Source organism: Aspergillus uvarum (assembly GCF_003184745.1).
Source record: "Aspergillus uvarum CBS 121591 unplaced genomic scaffold BO82scaffold_11, whole genome shotgun sequence".
Taxonomy (NCBI): Eukaryota; Fungi; Ascomycota; class Eurotiomycetes; order Eurotiales; family Aspergillaceae; genus Aspergillus; species Aspergillus uvarum.
The window spans coordinates 177,009-199,748 of record NW_020291308.1 but is presented as its reverse complement, the minus strand read 5'-3'; the positions used below and the strand labels follow the sequence as shown (position 1 = coordinate 199,748).

The following is a 22,740-nucleotide window of genomic DNA, read 5'->3' as shown; positions in this document are numbered from 1 at the left end:
TGCGGAAGTGAGGTTGGCTGATTGATTGATGATGGGCCACGTCGCGCCAATGACGGAGTGCGGGCCGAGGCTTGGAGGGGTCCCGGCATGCCGATACGCTAAGGTAACCTTTGTTTGCTCACTTTCAGAAGGGGCAGTTGAATAGCTATAATTCACATCATTTTATGTCTAGTTCTATCATACATGGTTCCCTCCAATGCCAAGCTCACGCGGGAGGCATCTCCTTCATTTCCTCGGCCAACGCGTCCTTATACTTCGTCAGCGCCGTTTCCAAAGCGCGGATCGTCGGCCCCAGTAACCGCGTCACGGCCTGCTCCCCGCCAGCGACATTCGCCAGATTAATCCGCAATTTTTTGCCCGTCGCCTCCAGCACGTCTCGGGCGTGTCGCCGCAGTCGGTTCACTTCCACCTGTCGCTCCGCCTCTGCGTCTTGCTGCACGGCCTTGATGCGGTCCATGGCCCGGTTGAGCGATTCGACCAGCGACGCCACCTCCCCGGCACGGTCGGGGTTGCCCGACAGAAACGCTTGCCAGAATTGGTGCAGGAATTCGGTCGAGGTCGCATGCGTCAGCGTGAGTCGATCGTACAGCGCACTCGACAGGCCGAATGTGCCGGAGATCGCTGACGCCTCGGTCTGCGTGCGGCGGTCGCGGATGGCCTCGAGAATCTGACTCGACGCACGTTTTAAGGTGGCTCGAGAGCCCACCTGGCTAGCCTGCTTGTTTTCATCGTCGTCGTCATCATCCTCCTCTGGTTCCACAAGGCGCCCTATAGGCACTATTCCGCCCTCTGGCAGGTTCTGGTCAACTTCGCCACGCAAGTCGTTTAGGATCCGATTTGGATCCTGCTGAGCAAACAGTCGGCTTTCCTCATCCTCATCTGTCTTGGACTGCGACGAGAAAAAGCGACTCTGATCCTTCACATTCAGCAGGATACGCCGTTGCTCCTCGTCGCCCCGCAGATCCCGCAGCTGTAGCTCGTTGTACATATCATCCTCCGTGTCGTCATTCGCTTGCGGAATCGCATCGGCCGGCGCGACGTTGGCCATAATCTTCTCACTTAGGTTATTCAACGTCCGGATAATCGGGACCTTCTCCACGGAGGACGGCCGCATGTCGAGGTCGGGGCGATTGCCGCGCCGCTGACTGTGATTGACCTCGTTGCCTGCCAAATCCAAAAAGTGCGGGACCTGCGCATCCCGCAGGTTCCCATGCTCGTCAGCCTTGAGATACTTATCCAAAATCGCATCCGTCGCGTCCGTCTCAGAGATCCGCTCGCCGCGCAGCTTCTTGAACAGCCGGCTCTGGAAGAACCGCGACCAAAACTGCGTCTCGCTCAGCTTGGGCACGTTCTCGTCGTACACCTGCTTCACGAGCGGGTGCTGGTTGAAGATCAGCTGGATCTGCTCCTTGCTGATGTTGAGCTTCGTCACGCTGTCCTCCACCCGCGGCTTGAGCGTCGACAGCACGTTGTAGGAGCCGCGCGTCTGCGACCGCTCGATCGCATGGGCGCGCAGCAGGTGCAGCCGCGTCGACCAGAACTGCTTCATGAACTGGCCCGCGGAGAGCGTCTCGGGCTTGGTGCCCATCGACTCCATAAACATGCGCTGCAGCTGCGGGTTCGACTTGAGCAGCGACTGCTGCAGCTCCATGTCGCCCTGGAGCCGCTTGTCGTCATCCCACGGCTTCTCGTAACTCCCTCCGGCCGTGATCGCATTCGCCATCGCCATCGCCGCGGAGACGCCTTCGTTGGAGCCTCCGCCGCCGCCGCTACCAGCAGCAGCAGCAGCAGCTACAGGAGGTGTTGGCGCGGCCTGAGCGGCCTTGACAGCCTGAATGGCCGCGCTCAGCGCATCCTTGATGGCATCCGCCTCGGCTCGCGCATTCGCTCCGGCTGTGAAGTTGAAGACGTACTGTTCGGGAGTGTTGTCCGGTGCGTTGGGAGGGAGGACGTGGATCTTCAGCATTACTTTTGGGCTAGTCGCGGGGGTCTGCTGTAAATCTATTCCATTTTGTTCGTCATTTTATTAGTGTCTCTGAGCAAAAAGAATAGCTTAGGAAGAGCGCAAGATGGGTCGGTCGCGTTCTAAACAAAGCTGCGAAAAGAACAAAAAAAACCCACGCACTCGTTATCTGAGCCACAGAGATGGTGATCGTCCCCGTCGCACCTCCAGCCGCCGGGATCCAGGAGACCGACTGCTGGTCCGGCGACATGGTCAGGGTGCCATCTTTCTTCTTGTACACTGCCGACCCGCTCGGAGGGGCCATCGTCATCGAGCTCGACAGCGTCCACTGTCCTGGGCGGCGTCGAGCGATCCGCCCATCGGGAGGAGACAGTCCCACGGGAGAATCAGAAGAACCGGGGCCTTCAAGACCAAGACGAAGACTGTCTTTCGCGGGGAACGGTAAAGAGAAAAAATCAGAGCTAGAAATTGTGGGAAAAGGTGTAAATCGGCCTACGGCGGGTTGCCGCGATGGATTGATTGCCGTGAATGCACGTGATGATGGAGGTGAGAGGCATGTGACTTGGATTAGTCATGGGCTGCGCCAGCCCTAGATGTCTAGATCTCAATTGACATTGAGCATGATGGGTTGCATGTGAGTTTTTGTTTTGTGACGTTGTTCTTGCATTTGACGTTACTTATGAGTCTGGTGGTGTGGGTCCTACTGTGGCTTCATGGTGTGGTATCAACTTTGTTTTGATCGAAGCTACTGATCTTGGTGTATTTGTCCGAGCTCTACATAACCATACAACCTCTCGGATTCGAAGCAATATCTCATGAGGCGTCCCTGCTGCTTCGTCACCAGTCGCAAATTCAGAGGCACAATGCCTACTACAGTTCCCTACGATAAGGAGGTAGACACAGAGACTGCCTGACCACTAGTGACAGTCTTCAGATGGACATTTGTGAGATAACCATCCAAGAAGCGTCGCTCTGTCGGAGAAAACAGGGGTTATAAAAAGCCTTTACACATATGAGTGATTGCAACAGACCATCGTTTGTCATAGCGTTTCAGAGCCCTCGGAACGTTAGGCCAGGCAAAGCATACTTTGCAGCTCACAGATCGGAGCGATATTAGACCCGTAGTATTGCATGCCTGCATGTGTAGAACACTAATCAATAATCTCTCACTTGTGCAAGATAGTTAGTCAGATGATAGAATCATACGCCGCATGGACTATCCACAATTTTGAGTTGTGTAACAAACTAAGACAAAAGTGATCAGAGACTGATCGCCTCGATGCGCGGTCGCATACACCGAGAGTTTCCTTGCACTTGAGATGCCTCGAAAATTGTATACTAATTCGCTTATATGGAAGCCATCTCATTGGTCCACATTCCGAATAAGGTGTGTGGTCACGTGCTCTCGCGGTTTGCGGGGACGCGTCGCAGTCTCGCCTGCCCAGTGCCAAACCCTCCGCGTGAGCGGTCTACTGCTAGGTGAAGAAGAAATCTTGAATATCAAAGTCCACGGCAAAATGGCCTACTATGATATCGATGCTATCCTAACCGATGCGCAGGTAGGTTGGCGGGGGAAGCCTGGTGTGTTCGTTCCAACATACTGACGAGGGCAAATCTGATGTAGAAACTGCCCTGCACATTTGAGCTCGACGTGCCGGGTCTTGGCATTCTAGAAGGCAATCCGGGAGAGAATGTATGGAAACCGTCTTTTCGTGGATTCTGCACACTATCTTGACTGACCATGCTACCAGATCAAAGCTGGGACTCGCATTGACCTGCCACTTTGGTTGGGGGAGATGCTGTCCATCGGGTAAGCGAATCTGGTGTCTACTATTGCCGTTGATTGTGGATGTTGTCTGATGGGATTGCTCTCAGTGCACGGCTGGGTACCTCGCGACTGGTGACGCTGGATCTCCCATTTGCATTGTCGGATCGTGTCCTGAACGCATTGAAGGCCGATCCGCGGACGGTGGATTTGCGCTCGCTGGCACCCCATTTCTACAGTCTGAGCGAACGGGTGCTGGAGCTGTTTGAGGAAGAGGAGATGGTGGATGTTCTGAGTAATGTATGACCATACCCCCCAGGAGTTCCTTTCGAGAGGCATGAGGTTAACAGGATCGCTCATCGTCCGACAGACATTCAAGAAGCGCGCAGCGCAGATCGCCGACCATGCGCACAATCCGCAGGGCGCGTTGGGCCAAGGGGCGGATTTCCTGCGTGGTCTGGACGAGACGGAACGACAGTGTACGTTTGTTGACGGTGTCGTTGATGCTACTGCCTGCCTTCGGCTTTCCTTCTTACTGATATCGATTCCACACAGTGTTCCGAGCTACGCATGACAGTGCCAAGGAGACCCGGGTCTGGGCTGGGGAGTCGAAGAAGAAATGAGTGAACGGGTTTGTGAAGATACACTAAAGAAGGCTGAGCTGGCTCGCCAACATATTAGAAGCGAGTGTTTTTCTGTTTGTTGTTTTTTCGAGCAATGTGATACGTTATTTCAAGGAAAGTGTTGAAATCAATAGACGAAGGACATAAATCTGATCGCCACTTGTCATCAACTCAAGATTGTATGATCTACGCGTTCGTATAGATTCGATGATATGATCTCTGAAGGCAACCGCGTGATGATAGGGGGTAAAGCTCAGTCACAGTGGTGGTGCTCAAACCTCGTTCGGGTGGGAAGCCCAACAGTTTTCTGGTACTCACACTTGAAGACCGAAATGATCGAGTTCCCAAGGTCTATAAAAATAATGTAAGCGAGGCCGCGGAAGCATAATGCCATGCAGATCCTCGCGACAATCCCAACGCTCCGGAAGCAAACCGCCCAGATGATCTGCTGCGGCTTTGGATCAGTCAGCTGGACAGGTAACTGTAAATTGCCAGTAGAAATGAGCGCAAAAAAGAGCCCCCCTGGGAGCAATCGGGATTTTGGGAACTTTGCGTAATGTGTTCGGAGTTGACCTTGGAACCGGATTCTCGATCTAGCGAGGTATAAACCACGTTCAGGCTAACCGTGGCATGAACGATGGGACCAAGCCAGTCGACAGCACTGATTGCTGGAGTCGCACCGTCGACCACGGCACCAAGGATGGGGCTTTGCTGAAAGCGTGAGGCCAACCGAGGATGATACATCAGATTTGACGAGACAAACCGGATGAGGCGGGAGATATTGTAGTGGAGGAAGCAGTCTAGTCAGATCAATAGGAGATCGGAGAATTGAGAGGGACGAGGGGGGTAAGATTTAGTGACAGAGAGAAAGAGAGCTGATTAGAATTGTTGAAGATTCCGAGTTTCAATCGATCGATCTTGAACTGTAGACTCGAAAGGGATTCTGCTGGATTGGTCCGCCCAGCCCTTGTAGGCTAACTGGCCAACCTCCCCCAAAGTCGAGACTCGAAAAGAGGGGAAAGACTGCAAACAGTGGAAAGGAACCGCGGGTCTAAATTAGTCTCCTCCACTCGTGAATCCACTCGAGGTCATTATCTACTACTGTAACTGGTCTATTGCTCACTTCTGGATCCCTTCTCCTCTTCTTCCAATACCAATTACTCCCCCTCCAGCTGAGAATTGATTACATTCCTTCAAACATATCAATCATCATCGAGATCTCAGCTTAAGCGTCCAAATTCCCTTGTCGTGGCTAGATCTTGACTCGATTTCATCCGACATCGTCGCATGGCAACCGCAATCCATTCCATTCTCTATTAATGCATGCCACCGAACTACATATCTAAAATCGTAACAAATAACAACTATATTGCAATACTACCTTTTTAGCGCCCACACCCCGACCATCGTGCAGTGTGGGGATCACTTCCTGTCACTCTTTCTCTCCTGTCTTGGCTGTGTGTGATCTGAAGATCCACGCTCGACTCGTCACAATCCTTCCTGGCGCCTTTCCTCCTCTCTCCCCTCACTTCCAGTTCGCAGCCCAGCTGCCTCTAATCTTTCCCCCCTTAGACGGTCGCGATAGTGATCCTTCCATCTATCTTTGGCTGTGTCAATTGCCTTCTCCTCGCTCCCCCCGCCAGCTTGTCTGAGGCGGTGGGCCTGTCCTGTCGTCACCCAACGCCTCGCCAGCCCGTTTCCTTATCCTCAGGACGAGACATTGCTTTTTCTCCTTACGCTATCGGTCGAATTACAGCCCCTCTTTCAATCTGACCTGCATCTTTGGTGGATACAATCCTGCGTTTTACTGCAGTGAGACTGGTGTCCTGCGTCTTGCCAGTGATGCGCATCGAATAGTGGGATCGCGCTCTCTTTTTTTTTTATTTTTTGTTACGGTTCCCACAATCCATGAAAATGGACACGAAACTCCAGAGACGGAGCACCAGCTCGGTGCAATCAGTGACTCCGTCTTCTTTGCGCCACTGCTCCTATCCATCTCCAGCTACATCTCCCTCGAAGGATCCCCTCTCCTTGTCGCGGAGTCACAGTGCGCGACGCAAGAGTGAGTTCTCACCATTGGGATTATCCCTTGATTCGCTCAAGGGATAGGAGACACATCAAGGAAGTGTGAAAACTGACGTTTCGGTTTACTGTGCAGTTAAATCTATCCCTCCGAAGCCTCCTGCCCTAGCCCGAGTCAAGGGGTCTGTCAACATGGATTCCTCCTCGCAGATGAGCTCAGGTACGATCTTATATACCCCAGCCCGACTCCACACCGACTCCAAACAATTAACCACTTTCTAGAGATGTCATGGTTGAATGACGCATCCCCCATATCAATGACACCACGAACCGCAACACCTCGCACGCCTCAGCTATCGAGAGACGGTAGGATACCCACACCGCCCCCATTTACGGTACGTTGGAAAGGCAATGGCTGATAGCTTGCGGAATCTCTAGGAACGCCGGAACCGGAACCCACTGCGACATTGGTCAATCCTTCTTCGGCTTTGTTACAAGATTTGTTGAAAGAGCAGCGCGCAACTCGAAGTACCAAAGGAGGATCAGACGAATTGAAACCATGCAACCCTCGAACACCGGAGCGATCTCATCCCAAAAACAAGTCTCCATCCCAGTCACCGGCGCAATCACAGGCGCAGTCTCGAACTCAATCATGGGAAGCTAGCTCCGAAAAACAGCGTAGAGTTCACAGTGTGGCCTCGTCAGGTACCAGGCAGCCGAATGATATGGGTGTTAGAGAGATGGGTGAGGTAGGTTGCATCCACCGCTGCGTTGGAGACCTGTCTTTGCTGATTCTTTTACGCAGTATGTCTCAAAACTCAACAAGCAGAACTTCGACTTGAAGCTGGAAATCTTCCATCGTGTACAGCAGGTGACGGCATTGGAGAAGAAGCTACTGAAAATGGAGGAGATGGAGGAAGAGCTCCAGCGCCTGCGCTCCTTGGAAGAGGAAGTGCAGGAGCTTCGAGAGGCGGAAGCTGATAACCAGCGGTTGCGGGAATCAAACGAGGAACTGAGGCAGGAAATCGATAGGCGCGACCAGGCAATAACAGAAGCTGTCAGCATGATATGCGTTCTCGAAAACAAGGTCACAGAGTTGCAAGGTGGTGAATATTCATCCAGACCCTCGACAGCTCTGCCAGATGATGACGATATTGCAACCCCAAAGCCGAAACCCACTGTTCAAATTCCGGAGAGGATTTCGTCGAAACGCGGTACCATCTTCTCGGGATCTCGCCGAGATTCATCCGCATCCCATCATCTCCAACGGGCCCCTTCATTTCTACGTGACGATAAGAAAGGCGTAGCGGCGCTCCGGAGCTTATACGAAGCGCCTGAGGATCAGCTCAACACTGCGATGAGTGAAATTACCAAGTCAGAAAGCTTGCAGTCAATGACTGACACACTCGACCTCGGGTCGCCGAGACTTAGTGCTCTCAGCGAATGCAGCGAACTGTTCCCCCTTGGATCAGATGGTGATGAGGGGTTCGACCAGCTGGAGATACCTGTCATCCGAAAGGAACCGGCAGCACATGGCTCAGAGATCTGTGGCATTGCAAGCTCCCAAAGCAAAGACCGCATTGAATCATGGGTCCGGCCACAACACGATGTCTTTGTGGATGATGTTCCTCGCCGGAACATGCAGTCTGCCATTCCGAAGGGACCAAAAAAAACGAGTTCCGATAGCGACTCTTACGGCTCTAGTCTAAAGACACGCACTGACAGCGTGTTCGGAACGGCAAGGCTGCCACCCACACCTGATACCATGAGCACAGCATACGCTGCGTGTCCGAGCCGCTCCAATGGGAGCATCATTGCAGAGAAGAGCCAATATGACCAAGATGTTGCAATGGGATTCAGGCTCCGGCGCCCGCGTTCCGCTGATGAATTAACAACCAAGAGAAGCTCGTGTCATAGTGTCGGTAGTGACAATCTGACAGCAAATGTCAGTGATGTTCCGCTGCCATCCCAGAGCACGGCTGGAGGCGACGTGACTCCGACTTTGTTTCCATTGAATTGCATCACCTCTAGGGATGACCGACTGTTTGACCGGGAATCCCTTGAAAAGGCCAATTTTGGTTACTACGGTGACAATGCGCTGTACAACGAAGATAGCTTGGAAAGGGTCCTCTCCAAGATAGATAACAAACACTATCAAAAGAAGCCATCCAGGTCGATCGAGGAGCTTTCAGCCACACTATCGTCTTCGCCGCCATTGACCCCTCAAGATTGGGTTGAAGCAGCCAAGCCTGCTCCTCAGGCAGAGAAAGAGCAGCCTGAGTTGACACATTTGGGACCTGTTGCGTTGAATCCTCGTCTGTTCGTTGCACGCGCACCCAGCCAGGCTTCTTTTCTCGGCCGCAGACATAGTATCGACTCGGGCTTCAGAGAACCTGACATCCCCAGCATTCCCACGTTTGAGCTGCAGTCTCTAGAGCCCGGACCACCGCCAGAGCAAGACACGGAGCGTCGTAAGCGCATCAGTCTACGGCCACTGTTCGGTCGCTCAGGAAATGCTCGTCGCTTTCAGACATCACCATTTGACGACCAAACGGATAGTGATGATGGTGCACCTGCGCCAGTCATCCACAAAACGCGCAACAATGCCCCGCCCAGGCCGTCTAGAGTCAATTTATACTCAGAGGGCCCTCGTGACCTGTCCGCTTCCATGCCCACCTACGCCGATGGAATGGCGGACCAGGCTCGCCGAACTCTTCCCCATTCTTTCACTGACTCGTCATTCACAACAAACCCTGCACTCAAACCGTTGACTGCGAGCATCAAGGACCACAAGCGACGGAGTTCCCTTGGACTCTTCGGCTGGATGAAAGGCTCCAGCAAGAAGCCCGAGCCCCATTCACCCGTCAAGCATGCCATGCCCCCCAGTGGGATCTTGAAAGAGAGACCCACACGCATGGCCCAGGAATTTGGGCAGCGCAAGCCTCAAGAGTCTGCTGAGAATGCCAACGCGCCCACGGTGAGCTTTGCACTGGAAGCTAAATCCAGGGGTTCTGTTCGTTCCGACGAGGAAGATCCAACACGACGGCCGCGGTATATGGACCGAAAGTCCCGTCGAGGCTGAGAGATATTGCGTTTCACGTTTGGTCCGATCTTAGTCTTTTTCCTCTTTCTTCTTGTTTTGGAGCCGTCATTTCTTCTATCTGCGTCGACCTGATGATTGAATGTCATGATACCCCCTTGAGTTACCTATGATGTTTAGGGTTTTTACAGTGTTGCGGAAGATCCAAAGGCTTTTTACCTTTTCTTCTATCACTTTCGAGACAAGATTCTGACTATTTACTGATGCTGATACACGCCTTGTTCTTCGTCGCAAAGGTATCTGGCTGGCACATGATATCCATTTACACATACACTTTATGCCCAGGTTTCATTCTGGCTTTACGTGACGAGACGCTCTTTTGTCCCCCCCTCCCCAAACAAAAAAAATGATGGTTATGCTTTTCCTTGTGTCTGGATGATTCTTACTCTGAAATGTCACTCTCTATTAGTCTTATTCCTAGTCACTCTTTTCCTTACTTCGTTCATTCCCTTTTCTTCCATTCCTGGACTTACATTCGTTGTCTAAGTTAGATTTCTTGTGATAATGATAATGATGAAAGAAAATGCATGATTTGATGGCATGATCGAGGATTTTATGGTTGAATAAGGATATTGAGGCTTGCGGCTTGGCATCATACTCCACAATCACCCAATTTAGATCAGAATGGGGTTTCGACTGTTCTTTGTATTGTAAGGTCTGGTCTGGGTTTAATTTGAGGGTTGGCTCTTAAATAGAATGCCTGGGTTTGCGTTGGCATACCTTCATACCTACATAAGTTATATACATTTTGATACAGATGGTGGAACTTGGGATGTGGCTAGAATCGGAGAGAAGAGTTGGTGGAGAGATATAATTAGGGGGAAGAGAATGGATGTTATCGAAAGACTGATGGTATATACAGATTGTCATACGGGCCGAATTTGTCGTATGTTGCCAAGGCATAAATTAAGACATATACCTTCCAAACCCGAACCTAACACGAAGCAACGCAACAGCGCCAATCCTCACCTTTCCTCAAATTCATAAACACCAACATTATATGTATCAGGGCAATGATTAAGATATGTATTGGCTAGTGATCTGGTCTACAAAAAAATCTCGCTTTGCGTATCCGGTACTCATGCAAATTTTGATACATGTATGTACACATGTTACACGCAAACTAAAAGTCATTCCATGATAACCCCCCATGGAGCAGATGACGCCCCTATACCATCATCTTTCGTGAGAACCACCCCCTCAAAAGCTTGCTACATACATGTTAACATCGGGAAGACCGATTCATCCATGGGATGGAGGGGCAGCAGAAATCAGATACCCAAGTCTGAAAAACAATACAAGACAAGAACAAAGTAGAACCGGAACGGGATGCATTGCAAAAGAAAACTGTGTAAGATGGCGGGAAGTTCGAAGAGACATAAATCGATCTGGTTCCGTGCTAGATCAAATTTGGGAATGTCGTGAAATGATGGTGCCAAGGCTATCGGGCTTTGCTGATAAGCCTCGACAAGCCTCGACAAAGATATGGTCCAAAGGGGAGAGAGGAGAGAGGACATAGGTCGAGGTCGAAGGTCAAAAAAAAAAGAAAGTCAGGAATAGCGGCTCGCGTTTCATTCGTTGGCGGAATTGGTTGCTACTGGGGGTATGTCCTCGGGGCTCGGCGAGGGCAACTTGGCGGTCCGGAGAACCTCGGGCAACTTGATGGGGGCGGCCGGGGCCGTTTCTAGCTTGTCGAGCTTTTCTCCCCGAAGAACCTTCTCCATCTCTTCCTTAGTCAACGTCTCGTACTTGATCAGAGCCTGGGTCAGCAGTTCAAGCTCCTTGTGCTTCTCGGTCAAAATGTTGGTGGCGCGAACGCGAGCCTCCTCGACAATGCGTCGAACCTCAGCTTCGATTTCTTGTTTCGTTTCGGAGGACAGGCTGCTGTAGTTGGACATCAAGTCGACATTTCCAAGTTTCTTGGAGTACCCGAATTGAGTAACGAGAGCGAAAGCGGTCTTCGTGGCTGCTTCAATATCCTGCAACATGTCAGCAAAGGCTACCTCCAAAGAGAAGGGCAAAAGATCAAACATACAGCCGAGATACCACTGGTGACCTTATCAGGGCCAAAGATGAGCTCCTCCGCAGCTTTGCCACCCATGGCGACATCGATATCCGACAGATACTGGGTGTAATCCTTGGAAACCATGTCCATCTCAGGCAGGAAATGTGTGATACCCAACGCCATTCCGCGGGGCACGATAGTGATCTTATAGAGCGGCATCGAGGATTTTGAGAAGTAAGCAACGAGAGCGTGACCAGCCTCGTGGTAAGCAGTCAGAAGCTTGTCCTTATCCTGAATGACCCGGCTGCGAGCCTCCGCGCCCATTATGATTTTGTCCTTGGCATAGTCGAAATCCTTGGGTCCGACCTTGGTCTTCTTGTTCCTGCTGGCATAAATGGCGGCCTGGTTGACAAGATTCTCAAGGTCAGCACCAGAGAACCCAGAGGTGCCACGAGCAATGACCGCCACATCGACATCAGTACCGATTTGTACACTCTTCATGTGGTGATTCAGAATTTCCATACGACCGCGGACGTCTGGAAGACCGACAACCACCTTTCGATCGAAGCGACCAGGCCGCGTAAGGGCCTTGTCAAGCAGCTGAGGATAATTGGTTGCTGCTATGATGATAACTCCGCTACTCTGATTAAATCCATCGAGTTCGGTAAGCAGCTGGTTCAAAGTCTGCTTCACATAGGCGGCATCCCTTTCGTTTCTCTTCGCACCAATAGCGTCCAACTCGTCAATGAATATAATGGCAGGGGACTTGCTGCGGGCTTGAGTGAACAGATCCCGAACACGCTTGGCGCCGACACCAACGTAGACTTCGTCGAATTCCGAGCCAGACATGAAGAAGAATGGAACACCGGCTTCACCCGCCACGGCACGCGCGAGTAGGGTCTTACCAGTACCAGGAGGACCAACCAGAAGAACACCCTTGGGCAGTTTGCCACCGAGCGAGGAAAATCGTTCGGGATTGATCAAGAATTCAACAAGTTCCTGCAACTCATCCTTGGCCTCGTCGCATCCATGAACGTCGCTGAAGCGCACGGTCTGGTGTTCAGGTTGAGCTTCGTTGTTCTGTGGGCCCTTGACGTTTCGCAAAACACCTGAAGTCTCAAGGACGACAGCGAGAATCACCCAAGATATGTATGCGATGAATGCCATCATGGTAAAAAATCTCACCCAGCGAAAAATAGTACTTCCCATTGACTCCTCGACCACAACGTACAGAGGTGCGTCTTTAGCCCCAGTGCCGGTTTGGCCAGGTGCCGCGTGTACTTTACCATGAATACCTTTAGCACCGACGGCCTGGCCAATAGCTTGTAATTGATCGGGCTTGAGTTGATGAAGCAGGTCAGGACTGGACTGTTGGTTGGCGCCTAAGAAAGATGTTGAGCCATCTATTCCATTGACCCGTTGCAAAGCCTTGTGGTAAAGCGCCTCAGTGGCCGCGTTACTAGCAAAGTACCCGGATCTGTACCGTTCAAGGATTATGGCAGGATGGTTCGCGCGCAGAAGAGCCTGGTAGAATGCATTTTGAGCGTTCGCGCTACTGGGGTTGTTGTTCGCGGTTTTCTCTCTCTGGGCTAGTAAGGCCTGAGACGGACCCCCAAAGAGGTACCGCTGTTGTTGGAGACGTGAGAGTCCGTGTAGGTGCGGGGCGTGGCGGATGCGGTTCGGATTTGCGGTCAGCGTGGAGAAAAGACGAGAGGCAGGTGTGGCAAGACGGCGGCCAGTGGTCGATGGCGGAGCCCAAAGAGTGGTCGCTAGAAAATGAAAGTGAAGTTAGTATGTGGTTGAGAATGCGATATGACTCTGTGGCGATTTACCAGCGAACAGGGAGCGAGGCATTCCAAATACCGCCGGCTTGTACATAACAGCCGATCTGAGAGCCTCGGAGGATACTGTAGTTAGACATTCGGGAAGAAAAGTTTGGCGATTTTCCTGAGAGTGTGTCCATGAGTACGCAATTCATCAGACGTCCGCAACGGATGGGTAGAAAGACATACGATCGAACTGGTTTCGTGGCCGGTACGTTGCAGCTGGCGGGGGGAGGCGGAGTGCTCGATCAGTTTCCGGGGCGCATTCAGTAATTTAGACAGAGAAGGCCAAGCATCCGATGTCATTGCCGCCAGATTCTATCGCAAGAAGGCATCGTTAGTAAAGGAGCCAAGATGTTGAAATGAGGGAACAAATGGTTCATACCGGCATAGGGATCGGAACTTGGAAGGCCATGGCTATAGGATGGCGGCACTTGGCCGCTGATTCCAGAGATTACCCTTCAACAGAGATGAGGGGAAGAAAAATGATATGAGAGCCTGTTCAGTGTTTAATAAAGACAAAAGCCATCTCCTATCACTTCAAGACAGCGAATCGATGGGCGAGATGGAGGCCGGGAATGATGATGTCGGGCCAGTCTGATATTCGGCGGGCGGCGAAAGTCATCTGCCGAAGGAAGTTGCCACTGCGACTTGAATGGAGTTCCGTAGTCCTGTCACCCCCCATCCACGTGATGCCCGCTTCGAAAATGAGTAGATCGGGCTTCACAGGCCATCATGTCTCTTTCTAATATGGAGATGTCATAACGGGAGAGTGCTGGAAAGTTCTGCTGATGTGTACCTAGTACGCTATTCGAATATCCTGATCCACAGTCAACAGTTGACTCAATCAGCACTTCTCGCAATGATATCTTGATATCTTGAGGCTGGAGTTACGGTACTGTATTTGAAGTACCGTACGACCGACGATGCTACTTGCCTGCAATCCGTGGTTCAGCTTCGACACGGTGACGCGAGGTTTGCAGCAGCCTCTGCTTGTTCATCTCCAGAGCCTCATTCGTGTACCTTGCTATATAACTGGGTCTAGGATCAGGGCTATCGATCAATAGCCCGCCACTAGCCGCTTAATCTCGGTGCGTCCGATGTCCTATGGCCGAGTATTGACACACTATACCAAAGTCACTATATTTCTCCGTGCTCTGCAGAAATATCATTCTCCAGGGCGTGGCAGATCAATCGTACTGCTTCGACGAGCCTCATGGCCGTTTCTGTATATATCAGCCAAGGCGATGTCGAAGAAACTCATCTTCTTAATGGGTGCACCCACTCTGAGAAACCTTCAGTGGGATGAAGAGCAATTGCTCACAGAGCCCATCTTTCCTTTCAAGGGACCAAATATCCATGACGAAGAGCCATGGTGCCTGACCGATGCTTACCCTGTTAAGTGGAGGCTTTTGCAAGACTTGCGGACATCTGAGTTACGACAAGGGAAGTTCGACACTTGCTCCCAGGAAAGGGCCTGCTTCCTAGCAACCCGCGACCTCGCGGTCTCTGGCGGGAATTCGACCAATGAACCAGAGGGTTCAGTACTCTCACGGTTCTACGAGCACTCCTTCACCGTGCATGAGGTTTCCGAGGTTTCGGCGACCGGGGTTCGCTCTGATAACTCCTTTCAAGGTAGCGGCACATGGGCCGATAGTACTGAGAGTTCGATCGCAACAGTGAGCGACAAAGAAGCGCCGAACCCAGGGATTCTTTGCCAAACGTCTGTTACCAACCTCCAGGCTATCCCTACGGCAGCATACTTGACGTCGATTGTGCCGCAGACCCTGAGTGTCAATCTAGTCGTGTCAATCATTACCATCAACCCTCCACGCCGTATTGTGACACGGCAATGGAAGAAAGAAATAGACCTGGTGGAGGTCGTAGTGGGCGATGATTCCCGAAGCGGATTTGGAGTAACCTTCTGGCTTCCTCCTGCGGATCAAGCACATGCTGCCAGTGATCGCAACCCTATCGAGGACGAACTTGGAAGGTCGTTGGCTACGCTGCGGCCTCGAGATATTGTTCTGATGCGCACGGTAGGACTGAGTTCCTTCCGAGAACGGGTGTACGGGCAAAGTCTGCGGAAGGGAGTCACTAGAGTTGACCTTCTGCATCGACAGCGGGTTGACGCAAACGATGCAGGCGGTGTCTACAGCACAAAGAGGCTACAAGAATTCCAACGGCAGCGGCAGCAGCAGCAGCAGCAGCAGCAGCAGCAGCAGCAGCAGCAGCAGCAGGGTCCTGCAGCCAAGAAGGAAGAGGATCGGCTGGTAGAGAAAGTCAGCAAGGTGCGCGAGTGGATCAGACGATTTGCGCCGGATGCAGTAGGCGGTGAGGATGATAAGGGGTCCCTAACACGTGGTCTTGCTGGAACAGCTACCAGGAATAACGCACTGCCTCCGGATACGCAAGAGTATATTTAGAACATCAACCACAGTCTTGTAGGTAAGGACATACAGAGCTGGGGATTGCTCTTCCACTATGCCCTCCGGATCATGCACATGACCATAGTGGCTGGTAACACGAACCGGGGAGACGGCGGACAAGGGCAGGAAATCCATTGTCTGTCCTCAAGCAGGGAGAGACCAGAAAAGCGATTATACATGGACGATCAGAAGATCGAGAAGCTTGGGACTTGCTACAGGGTCTGTTGGAGATTTGCTTGGGGAGGGGGGCGAGATGATTATGCCTCCTGCATACACTAATTGCTTCACTGCAACACTTGAGTAACAAGCTCCGCGCGGCTCTACTACAACAAGTTCTCAATGGCGAGCGAATGGGGGAATGCAACCCGAGAAAGGTTGAGCAGCATCCACATGCCGAGATGGTGAGGTGAACACAAGCGGCTGGGGATTATGACGAATTGTGCAGTACATCATGCTAGTGACCTTTTCAAGTGACCTCTTCGTGCAGTGATTGCATGAGAGTCTGATACAATCTCAGCACATGAAAGAATTTCTTATGCTCCTTTCAATTATTGCAACGCGTAATTAGATCTGTGAAGTTGCTGGGAAGATCCAGGGGCAAGTCAGAAACGAACAATAATGAAAATAATGAAATGATTGCCCCACGAGAGCACCTGATCCGGCCGCGACTAGTCCAGGAGTATTCCGTAGTATGGCTCTAGACCTGAAACCATACGGTGCCGGTACGGAACTGGTTTTAAATGGGGTGGCGTTGCCGCAAACGTGCGGCCTGCCTTTGTGGTGGTTGAAACGCCAGCCAGCCAGTGGTCCGTCCGGTGCCTGGACTAGTGGACACAACGTTGTAGTTAGCATAAGGCTGCCCACACTTTACACTATTAAGGGGGTGCACTGGGGGTGCATTGGGGGTGCATCGGGGGCCCTTCTCTGGTCTTTTAGCCGTCCGACCCTCCTCCCTCTAGTCTTCCATACAATCTCCATACATACGCTTCCGTTACAGCCCCCCCCCTCCTTCCCCCCAAATCCACCCATCAAGTCAAGTCGTCGTCAAGTCACAATAGCCAGGTGTTCTCCTCTTCTCTCTCAGTCTTCTTTCGCTCTTGCGCTTTCTCTTATAAGTCAATTTCCTCTCCTTTTTCCCCTTCTTCCCCCCCCCTCCTCACCAGACCCCCCCCCAATCCATTCATTCTCTTCTCCATTCTGTTCTAATTCAATCTTATCACTCTTCCCCGTCCATCTCGGATTGCTGGGTCTTACTTTGAATCAACCTCGAAACACTTCCATTAGCCTTCTCTTTCCCCGTGTGGGTTTCACATCTAATCTTTTGTACCTCGCCCATACTCTGCTCCGGTCATTCGTTTGGAGCAAGTCCCCCCCCTCCCGAACAACCCCTCTACCCCTTTCGCTTTAACACCAACTACACACTACCACAATCATGAAGGGTATGTACAAACTACCAGATCTACCCACAGCCATCAAGCGGCTTTTTATCTAACGAGTCTCATTTCATAGCTCTTATTTTGGTCGGAGGTTTCGGTACCCGCCTGCGTCCTTTGGTGAGTAGCTCCCCCTCTTCCCCCCCCGCCGACGATCGTGACGTTCCACATACCGCTGCAGTCGGAGTTCTCGAAGATGCGCTTGCTGATCTCCTGCTTGTCCCTAGACCTTGACGCTTCCTAAGCCTTTGGTGGAATTCGGCAATCGGCCCATGATCTTGCACCAGGTGGAAAGCTTGGCTGCTGCAGGTGTCACGGACATTGTCCTGGCTGTCAACTACCGCCCCGATGTCATGGTTGCTGCTCTCAAAAAAGTATGATCATCTTCCACCACTTTAAAGAGGATGACAAACTTACATAAATTCTGTTTACATAGTACGAGGAACAATATAATGTCAGAATCGAATTCTCCGTCGAATCCGAACCCCTTGGCACGGCCGGCCCCCTGAAGCTGGCGGAAAAGATCTTGGGCAAGGACGACTCTCCCTTCTTCGTCCTGAACTCCGACATCATCTGCGACTATCCCTTCAAGGAGCTTGCTGAGTTCCACAAGAGCCATGGTAACGAGGGTACCATTGTTGTCACCAAGGTTGACGAGCCCTCCAAGTACGGTGTTGTCGTTCACAAGCCCAACCACCCCAGTCGGATCGATCGGTTCGTCGAGAAGCCCGTCGAGTTCGTCGGCAACCGCATCAACGCGGGTATCTACATTCTGAACCCCAGCGTGCTGAACCGCATCGAGCTCCGCCCCACCTCTATCGAACAAGAGACATTCCCCGCCATTGTGAAGGATGGCCAGCTGCACTCCTTTGACCTGGAGGGCTTCTGGATGGACGTTGGTCAGCCTAAGGACTTCCTTAGCGGAACCTGCCTCTACCTGACCTCTCTGGCGAAGCGCAATTCGAAACTGCTTGCTCCCAACAGCGAGCCCTACGTGTACGGTGGAAACGTCATGGTCGACCCTTCCGCTAAGATCGGCAAGAACTGCCGCATTGGCCCCAATGTAGTCATTGGCCCCAATGTCGTGATCGGTGATGGTGTTCGCTTGCAGCGTTGTGTTCTCATGGAGAACAGCAAGGTCAAGGACCACGCCTGGGTCAAGTCGACCATCGTGGGATGGAACAGCTCCGTCGGTCGGTGGGCTCGTTTGGAGAATGTCACCGTGCTTGGTGACGATGTCACCATTGCGGATGAAGTCTACGTGAACGGTGGCTCGATCCTGCCTCACAAGAGCATCAAGCAGAACATTGATGGTAAGCTTCACCACGATCCGGAAGGTCCGGTTCTCAGTTCACTAACCAAACATTCTCTTTAGTTCCTGCGATTATCATGTAAAACTTCCTCTTCACGTCGCCACGCCCCCTTTATACACCTTTATATAAAATTCGCCCATCTCCCGAAAACGCTCAAATGCATAGAAATTTGAGTCGCTTGCTTTACACTTTTACCTCCATATGAGCAGTATTGAACTTTCTGACTGCTAGCTCTGCTCGACGAACTGGCTTTCCGACCTGGATACAACTGGTTTCCCGACCTCCCTGAACAATCTCCCTTCTCGCGCTTTACTCTTTGTCTTGTGCTTGATTGACCGACTTTCGCATGCTAGAGGCCTTGATGGTGAAGCGTGTCTTGATTCGGGTCTGTTCTTCTGTAAAACCTACTAATCTCATTTTTTTTCTGCTGTCTCTTTGATCAGCACTTTGACCCGATCTGGTGACTTCTCTCTACGTCCGATTCCCGCCCTTTTTCCATTTCTGAATTCTTCTTTTCTTTTTTCTCAACGATGCAGCTGCTTTTTAGCCTATCGTTCTTAGTTGTCTCTCCGCCTTCCGTTAAACTTGGGTCGGTGTCTGTTTTGAAGGGAAAGGGGGTGAGTATATGGACTATTACTCTTATCTGATTTTAATGACGTATGTGGTCATGGGGTGTTTTTTTCCCCAAGGAATGTAAATACGGGGAGGCAAGAATTCAGAAAAGAGAAAAGAAAACGAAAATGAAAGCAAGAAAAAAGAATATCACCGCGAAATGCCTTTGCTCAGTTCTACTGTAGTCGTTGTGATTCCCTTGTCGATTCCCTTGTCGATTCCCTTGTCGATTCCATTAACGATTCCATTATCGTAGATTATATGATTTAATTATACATGTACATCAGTAGTAATACAGCAGTACTTGAAGCATGATATGTTACAGGATGAATCTCTCTCCCTCCCCGTGGAACGCGTTCATCATTGCTCAGCGGCGGCAGCCTCCTTGCCCTTGAGTTCGAGTTTCTCCTCCTCGCGGTCGAGGATCCCCTCCCACTGCACGCGCAGCTCCTCCATCCGCCGCCAGCACTGGCGGCCCAGCTCCTCGAACGCGACCCGCTCCTCGGCCGTAAGGTCGCGGGCCCCGCGCTTGCGGCGCCGCAGCCGGTCCGCGGCGACGACGGCGGGCCCGACGACGCCCCCGTGGCCCCAGCCATCCACCTCCGTCGAGATGGCCCGGTCGCGGCCGCGGCGGTCGCTCGAGGATCCCCACTTCACGCGGCCGCCGCCCGGGTGCGCGCGGTAGGGCGCCTCGGCGGCGTCCAGCTCGGCCTGGCCGCCCAGCGCCAGCCACACGGGCGCGCACGCCCCCAGGTACGTCCACATTGTGTGCCAGGGGGAGCCCAGCAGGCGGGCCAGCCAGAAGGAGATCAGCATCGCGTAGATGAGCGGGAGCGGGAGCGGGAGGATCGCCGTGCCGCAGATGCCCGGGTGCGCGAGGTAGGTGTTGGGTTTGGTTTCGGCCTCGGCCTCGGTTTCCAGGGTCGGGGGGTTGTTTGTTGCGACTGTGGAGGAGGTGTTGGAGGAAGTGGTGGAGCAGAATGACTTGGTCCAGGGACTTGTGGACGATAGATCGGCGGTCAGGGCGAGGATGTCGGTCAGAGCTTTGGAGGATTCGTAGGGGGCGGCGGTTCGGAGACCCTGGAGGTCGTCGATAGAGAAGTGCCGGAGGGTGGCTTCGATGCTGGAGACCCAGATGATGCGGCTGCTGCTGGCGCTCTGGGGGGATGAGGTCTGACGGAGTAGAGGCATCAGGTTGTGCGCGAGCATGTAGTGGCCGAAGACGTTGGCGCAGAAGACGTTGCCCAGGCGGGGTTCCTGGTCCCGCTGGGTGGTGGTCTGCGGCGCCGTGAGCAGGCCGACGGGCGCGATCTTGTAGCTCGGCCAGGAGACGGTGTGGACGAGGTCCGTCAGGACCCCCCAGACGGCCTGCGGCCAGTTGAGGCCCGTCCAGCCGCCGATGCCGGCATTGAGGATCACGGCGTCGAGCTTGGGGAGGGTGCGCGTGAGGCGCCGGGCGCAGGCGCGCGTCGATGGCAGGTTGGAGAGGTCGACGGTTTCCGGGATGAAGGTGATGCGGGCGCGATGCTCGGGGTTTTGTGTTGTCGTGCTCTGCAGGTGCTGCTGGAGACGCTGCTGGGTCTCAGTGCCCTTCTTCGTGCTGCGCGTGGTGAAGACCACCGCTAGGCTGCGGTGGTTGTTGGCGGGGGACTTGAGGAAGTCGTCGACGAGACGACAACATATTGAGAATCCGAGACCGCTGGGTTTGAGAGAGAAATATCATGTTAGTCAGAAGGTCAATTGAAGTGATGATGTTGCTTTCTTGTCGTGCTCTTCTGCTGCTGACTTTTGTGTTTGGTGTTGGCGGCGGGATAAGGGGCCAGGGAAGCTTAGGAGCTCTGCGATTGGGCGGAGCTGAGCTTACCTGTTTGTTCCAGTCACTAGGATTATCGATCTGTTCTCCAGATCTTCCTCGTGGGTGTGATTGGCCATGATGACAGCTTATTCGTTTCAATGGAACACCGAATCCTCACCCTCGGGCCTTTGGACGGAGAGGAGCGACGGGGTCCGACCATGTTTATTATTTGGCCCGCATGATTTCCGGCGGCGCAAAGGCAGCCTTCCCGATAAGCTCCATGCTTAGGTAATTAGTCCTTATCGCGGACCATCATGTGACATGTCAGATCAACAGCCGTTGATGCCTCAGGTGTAACCTTCTATAGACGTGCAGTTCTACAACAATACTGGAAGTTCCATTCACAAGGGGGCAGCAAATTTTCTCAGTTCTCAGTGTCTTATGTCGATAAGAGTGGCATCCTGTACCAGAATGAGCTTACTATTGTCCGTCCACGCAAGGACGCCCCACCTGCATTTACTGGAACCCGAGATGTCGAGCAAGAAGTCTCACTCCTGACTCCCCCATCAGTTAGGCACCGAAGTCACCGCCAGCTCAGGAGAATTCAGGATTGCAGGCGGAAGTTCTGCTGACAGATTACCAAGCGATGCATGGGTCGTGGGGTATACGGCCACCAAGTGAAGACAAGGAGTCACACCATAGAGATAAGTTACGAGGCGGTAAGGTTCGATCTACTGGCAATCCAACTCCCTTTGGATGCTAGTTAATAAGGATGATCGATATGATTGAGAAGATAAACCGATCTGGTCTGGGGCTGGGTCGTATTCTTCCTTTTGAAGATGGCCAAAGCGCCCGCTAACTTCAAACTGCATGCGATGATATGGAGCCGCGCGCGATGGCATGGCATGGCAACGCCATGACCATGAGGCTATTATGACCGACTGACTCCTTTCTCTTTCTCCCACACACTCTCTCTTGACATTTAATCTGTCAGCATGAAGGATTCTCATGCGAGAACTACCAAAGGCGGAGAAACGCAATAAAGCATAACGAACGAATCTCGACAGGCGGTTTTTGCCCCCCCACCCAGCAGGAAGTTGGGCGGCAGCATCATCCTTCTGAGAAGTTAAAATCTTGAACTATGAGATCAATTGAGAGACAGTTGGTCTTACCTACTTCTTTCAGTTCCTTTTTTGGGTCGCGAGAGATGGCTGATGGTCGATTCTTGGGCCTAGACGAGCCGTTGAGGCACGGCTATAGTCGGCCCCTGGACTGACTCTGAAAGGCCGGCATTTCCTTAGTCCTCTTCGCATATGATCTCTCAGACCGCGGGATCCTTAAGGTTCATCGTCTGGGTGAAAATGATGCATAGAAAGAGTTAGGAAACTCTCCGTTAGCTGGAGAGCAGGTGACAGGAGGCTCAACTGGAACATTGGGAGCACAGTCCCCCTGGTTGCTGGCAGCTTATACTTGACTTTCGGCAGCTATGATTACGCCAGCGATCACAGGTGATTTAGTTGATGCTTCACGCGAAGGATGATGGCCTCAACCTAGGATGCTTATAAATGAAAATTAGATTGTTTGTGTACGTCATAGGCCAAGTCAATAGTGATTCGAGTCTGCGGCTTTCCAACGTTCCTCTTCAATCTAAATGAGACCATGTAACTGTATCGTATCGTACCCATGGGATTAGCGAAATGAAGGAGATAGCCATAAGTTACGTTAGCGAGTGGTATACTGGTAGTATGAGTGGTTGTACGGATGACTCTCAGTGGTCGGCCCGGCCGGGTGGGAACGAAACCCAGACAGGAGTAACACACAGCCACTGCACTCGGCGTACGTTGGAAACAGAGAGTT

At 52.3% G+C, this 22,740-nt stretch overlaps 7 protein-coding genes across 7 annotated transcripts; 4 read left to right on the top strand and 3 right to left on the bottom strand.

Moving 5' to 3' along the window:
• Window positions 1–145: 145 nt before the first annotated feature.
• On the bottom strand, window positions 146–2,424 carry BO82DRAFT_329668 (TFIIH subunit TFB1 family protein). The gene is made up of 2 exons (XM_025633066.1): window positions 2,126–2,424; window positions 146–2,001 (listed from the first exon to the last, which is right to left on the bottom strand). The coding sequence occupies exons 1-2, from the start codon at window positions 2,271–2,273 to the stop codon at window positions 206–208; spliced, it is 1,944 nt and encodes a 647-aa protein (XP_025494559.1). The 5' UTR covers window positions 2,274–2,424; the 3' UTR covers window positions 146–205.
• A 1,006-nt stretch (window positions 2,425–3,430) lies between these two features.
• On the top strand, window positions 3,431–4,454 carry psf3 (DNA replication protein PSF3). Its single transcript, XM_025632179.1, has 6 exons — window positions 3,431–3,522; window positions 3,588–3,656; window positions 3,715–3,773; window positions 3,839–4,028; window positions 4,099–4,207; window positions 4,284–4,454. The coding sequence occupies exons 1-6, from the start codon at window positions 3,481–3,483 to the stop codon at window positions 4,349–4,351; spliced, it is 537 nt and encodes a 178-aa protein (XP_025494558.1). The 5' UTR covers window positions 3,431–3,480; the 3' UTR covers window positions 4,352–4,454.
• A 1,677-nt stretch (window positions 4,455–6,131) lies between these two features.
• Window positions 6,132–9,493, top strand: BO82DRAFT_17029 (uncharacterized protein). Its single transcript, XM_025630341.1, has 5 exons — window positions 6,132–6,413; window positions 6,510–6,593; window positions 6,656–6,739; window positions 6,812–7,122; window positions 7,179–9,493. Exons 1-5 carry the CDS (start codon window positions 6,260–6,262, stop codon window positions 9,453–9,455), a joined length of 2,910 nt encoding a protein of 969 aa, XP_025494557.1. The 5' UTR covers window positions 6,132–6,259; the 3' UTR covers window positions 9,456–9,493.
• Window positions 9,494–11,044: 1,551 nt separating this feature from the next.
• On the bottom strand, window positions 11,045–13,716 carry BO82DRAFT_362502 (i-AAA protease YME1; the record flags this gene model as incomplete). Its single annotated transcript, XM_025636858.1, has 5 exons — window positions 11,045–11,452; window positions 11,509–13,247; window positions 13,311–13,425; window positions 13,491–13,619; window positions 13,687–13,716. 5 exons carry the CDS (start codon window positions 13,714–13,716, stop codon window positions 11,045–11,047), a joined length of 2,421 nt encoding a protein of 806 aa, XP_025494556.1.
• Window positions 13,717–14,489: 773 nt separating this feature from the next.
• Window positions 14,490–16,001, top strand: BO82DRAFT_17004 (uncharacterized protein). Its single transcript, XM_025630338.1, has one exon. The coding sequence runs from the start codon at window positions 14,549–14,551 to the stop codon at window positions 15,725–15,727; it is 1,179 nt and encodes a 392-aa protein (XP_025494555.1). The 5' UTR covers window positions 14,490–14,548; the 3' UTR covers window positions 15,728–16,001.
• A 1,161-nt stretch (window positions 16,002–17,162) lies between these two features.
• BO82DRAFT_399599 (mannose-1-phosphate guanyltransferase) lies at window positions 17,163–18,558 on the top strand (the record flags this gene model as incomplete). Its single annotated transcript, XM_025639125.1, has 5 exons — window positions 17,163–17,169; window positions 17,240–17,283; window positions 17,391–17,537; window positions 17,600–18,476; window positions 18,539–18,558. The coding sequence occupies 5 exons, from the start codon at window positions 17,163–17,165 to the stop codon at window positions 18,556–18,558; spliced, it is 1,095 nt and encodes a 364-aa protein (XP_025494554.1).
• A 789-nt stretch (window positions 18,559–19,347) lies between these two features.
• Window positions 19,348–21,020, bottom strand: BO82DRAFT_381526 (3-keto-steroid reductase; the record flags this gene model as incomplete). Its single annotated transcript, XM_025637864.1, has 2 exons — window positions 19,348–20,787; window positions 20,953–21,020. The coding sequence occupies 2 exons, from the start codon at window positions 21,018–21,020 to the stop codon at window positions 19,449–19,451; spliced, it is 1,407 nt and encodes a 468-aa protein (XP_025494553.1). The 3' UTR covers window positions 19,348–19,448.
• Window positions 21,021–22,740: the final 1,720 nt, after the last annotated feature.

What these genes read in the sequence shown, in the direction of transcription:
- BO82DRAFT_329668 (XM_025633066.1), bottom strand. Translation starts at nt 2,273, where the DNA reads ATGACGATGGCCCCTCCGAGCGGGTCGGCAGTGTACAAGAAGAAAGAT. An exon ending in CTCTGTGGCTCAGATAACGA is followed by an intron (nt 2,002 to 2,125) that starts GTGCGTGGGTTT and finishes AAAATGGAATAG; the next exon opens with ATTTACAGCAGACCCCCGCG.
- psf3 (XM_025632179.1), top strand. Translation starts at nt 3,481, where the DNA reads ATGGCCTACTATGATATCGATGCTATCCTAACCGATGCGCAG. An exon ending in CTATCCTAACCGATGCGCAG is followed by an intron (nt 3,523 to 3,587) that starts GTAGGTTGGCGG and finishes AATCTGATGTAG; the next exon opens with AAACTGCCCTGCACATTTGA. An exon ending in AAGGCAATCCGGGAGAGAAT is followed by an intron (nt 3,657 to 3,714) that starts GTATGGAAACCG and finishes CCATGCTACCAG; the next exon opens with ATCAAAGCTGGGACTCGCAT.
- BO82DRAFT_17029 (XM_025630341.1), top strand. Translation starts at nt 6,260, where the DNA reads ATGAAAATGGACACGAAACTCCAGAGACGGAGCACCAGCTCGGTGCAA. An exon ending in TCACAGTGCGCGACGCAAGA is followed by an intron (nt 6,414 to 6,509) that starts GTGAGTTCTCAC and finishes TTTACTGTGCAG; the next exon opens with TTAAATCTATCCCTCCGAAG. An exon ending in GTGTTAGAGAGATGGGTGAG is followed by an intron (nt 7,123 to 7,178) that starts GTAGGTTGCATC and finishes TCTTTTACGCAG; the next exon opens with TATGTCTCAAAACTCAACAA.
- BO82DRAFT_17004 (XM_025630338.1), top strand. Translation starts at nt 14,549, where the DNA reads ATGTCGAAGAAACTCATCTTCTTAATGGGTGCACCCACTCTGAGAAAC.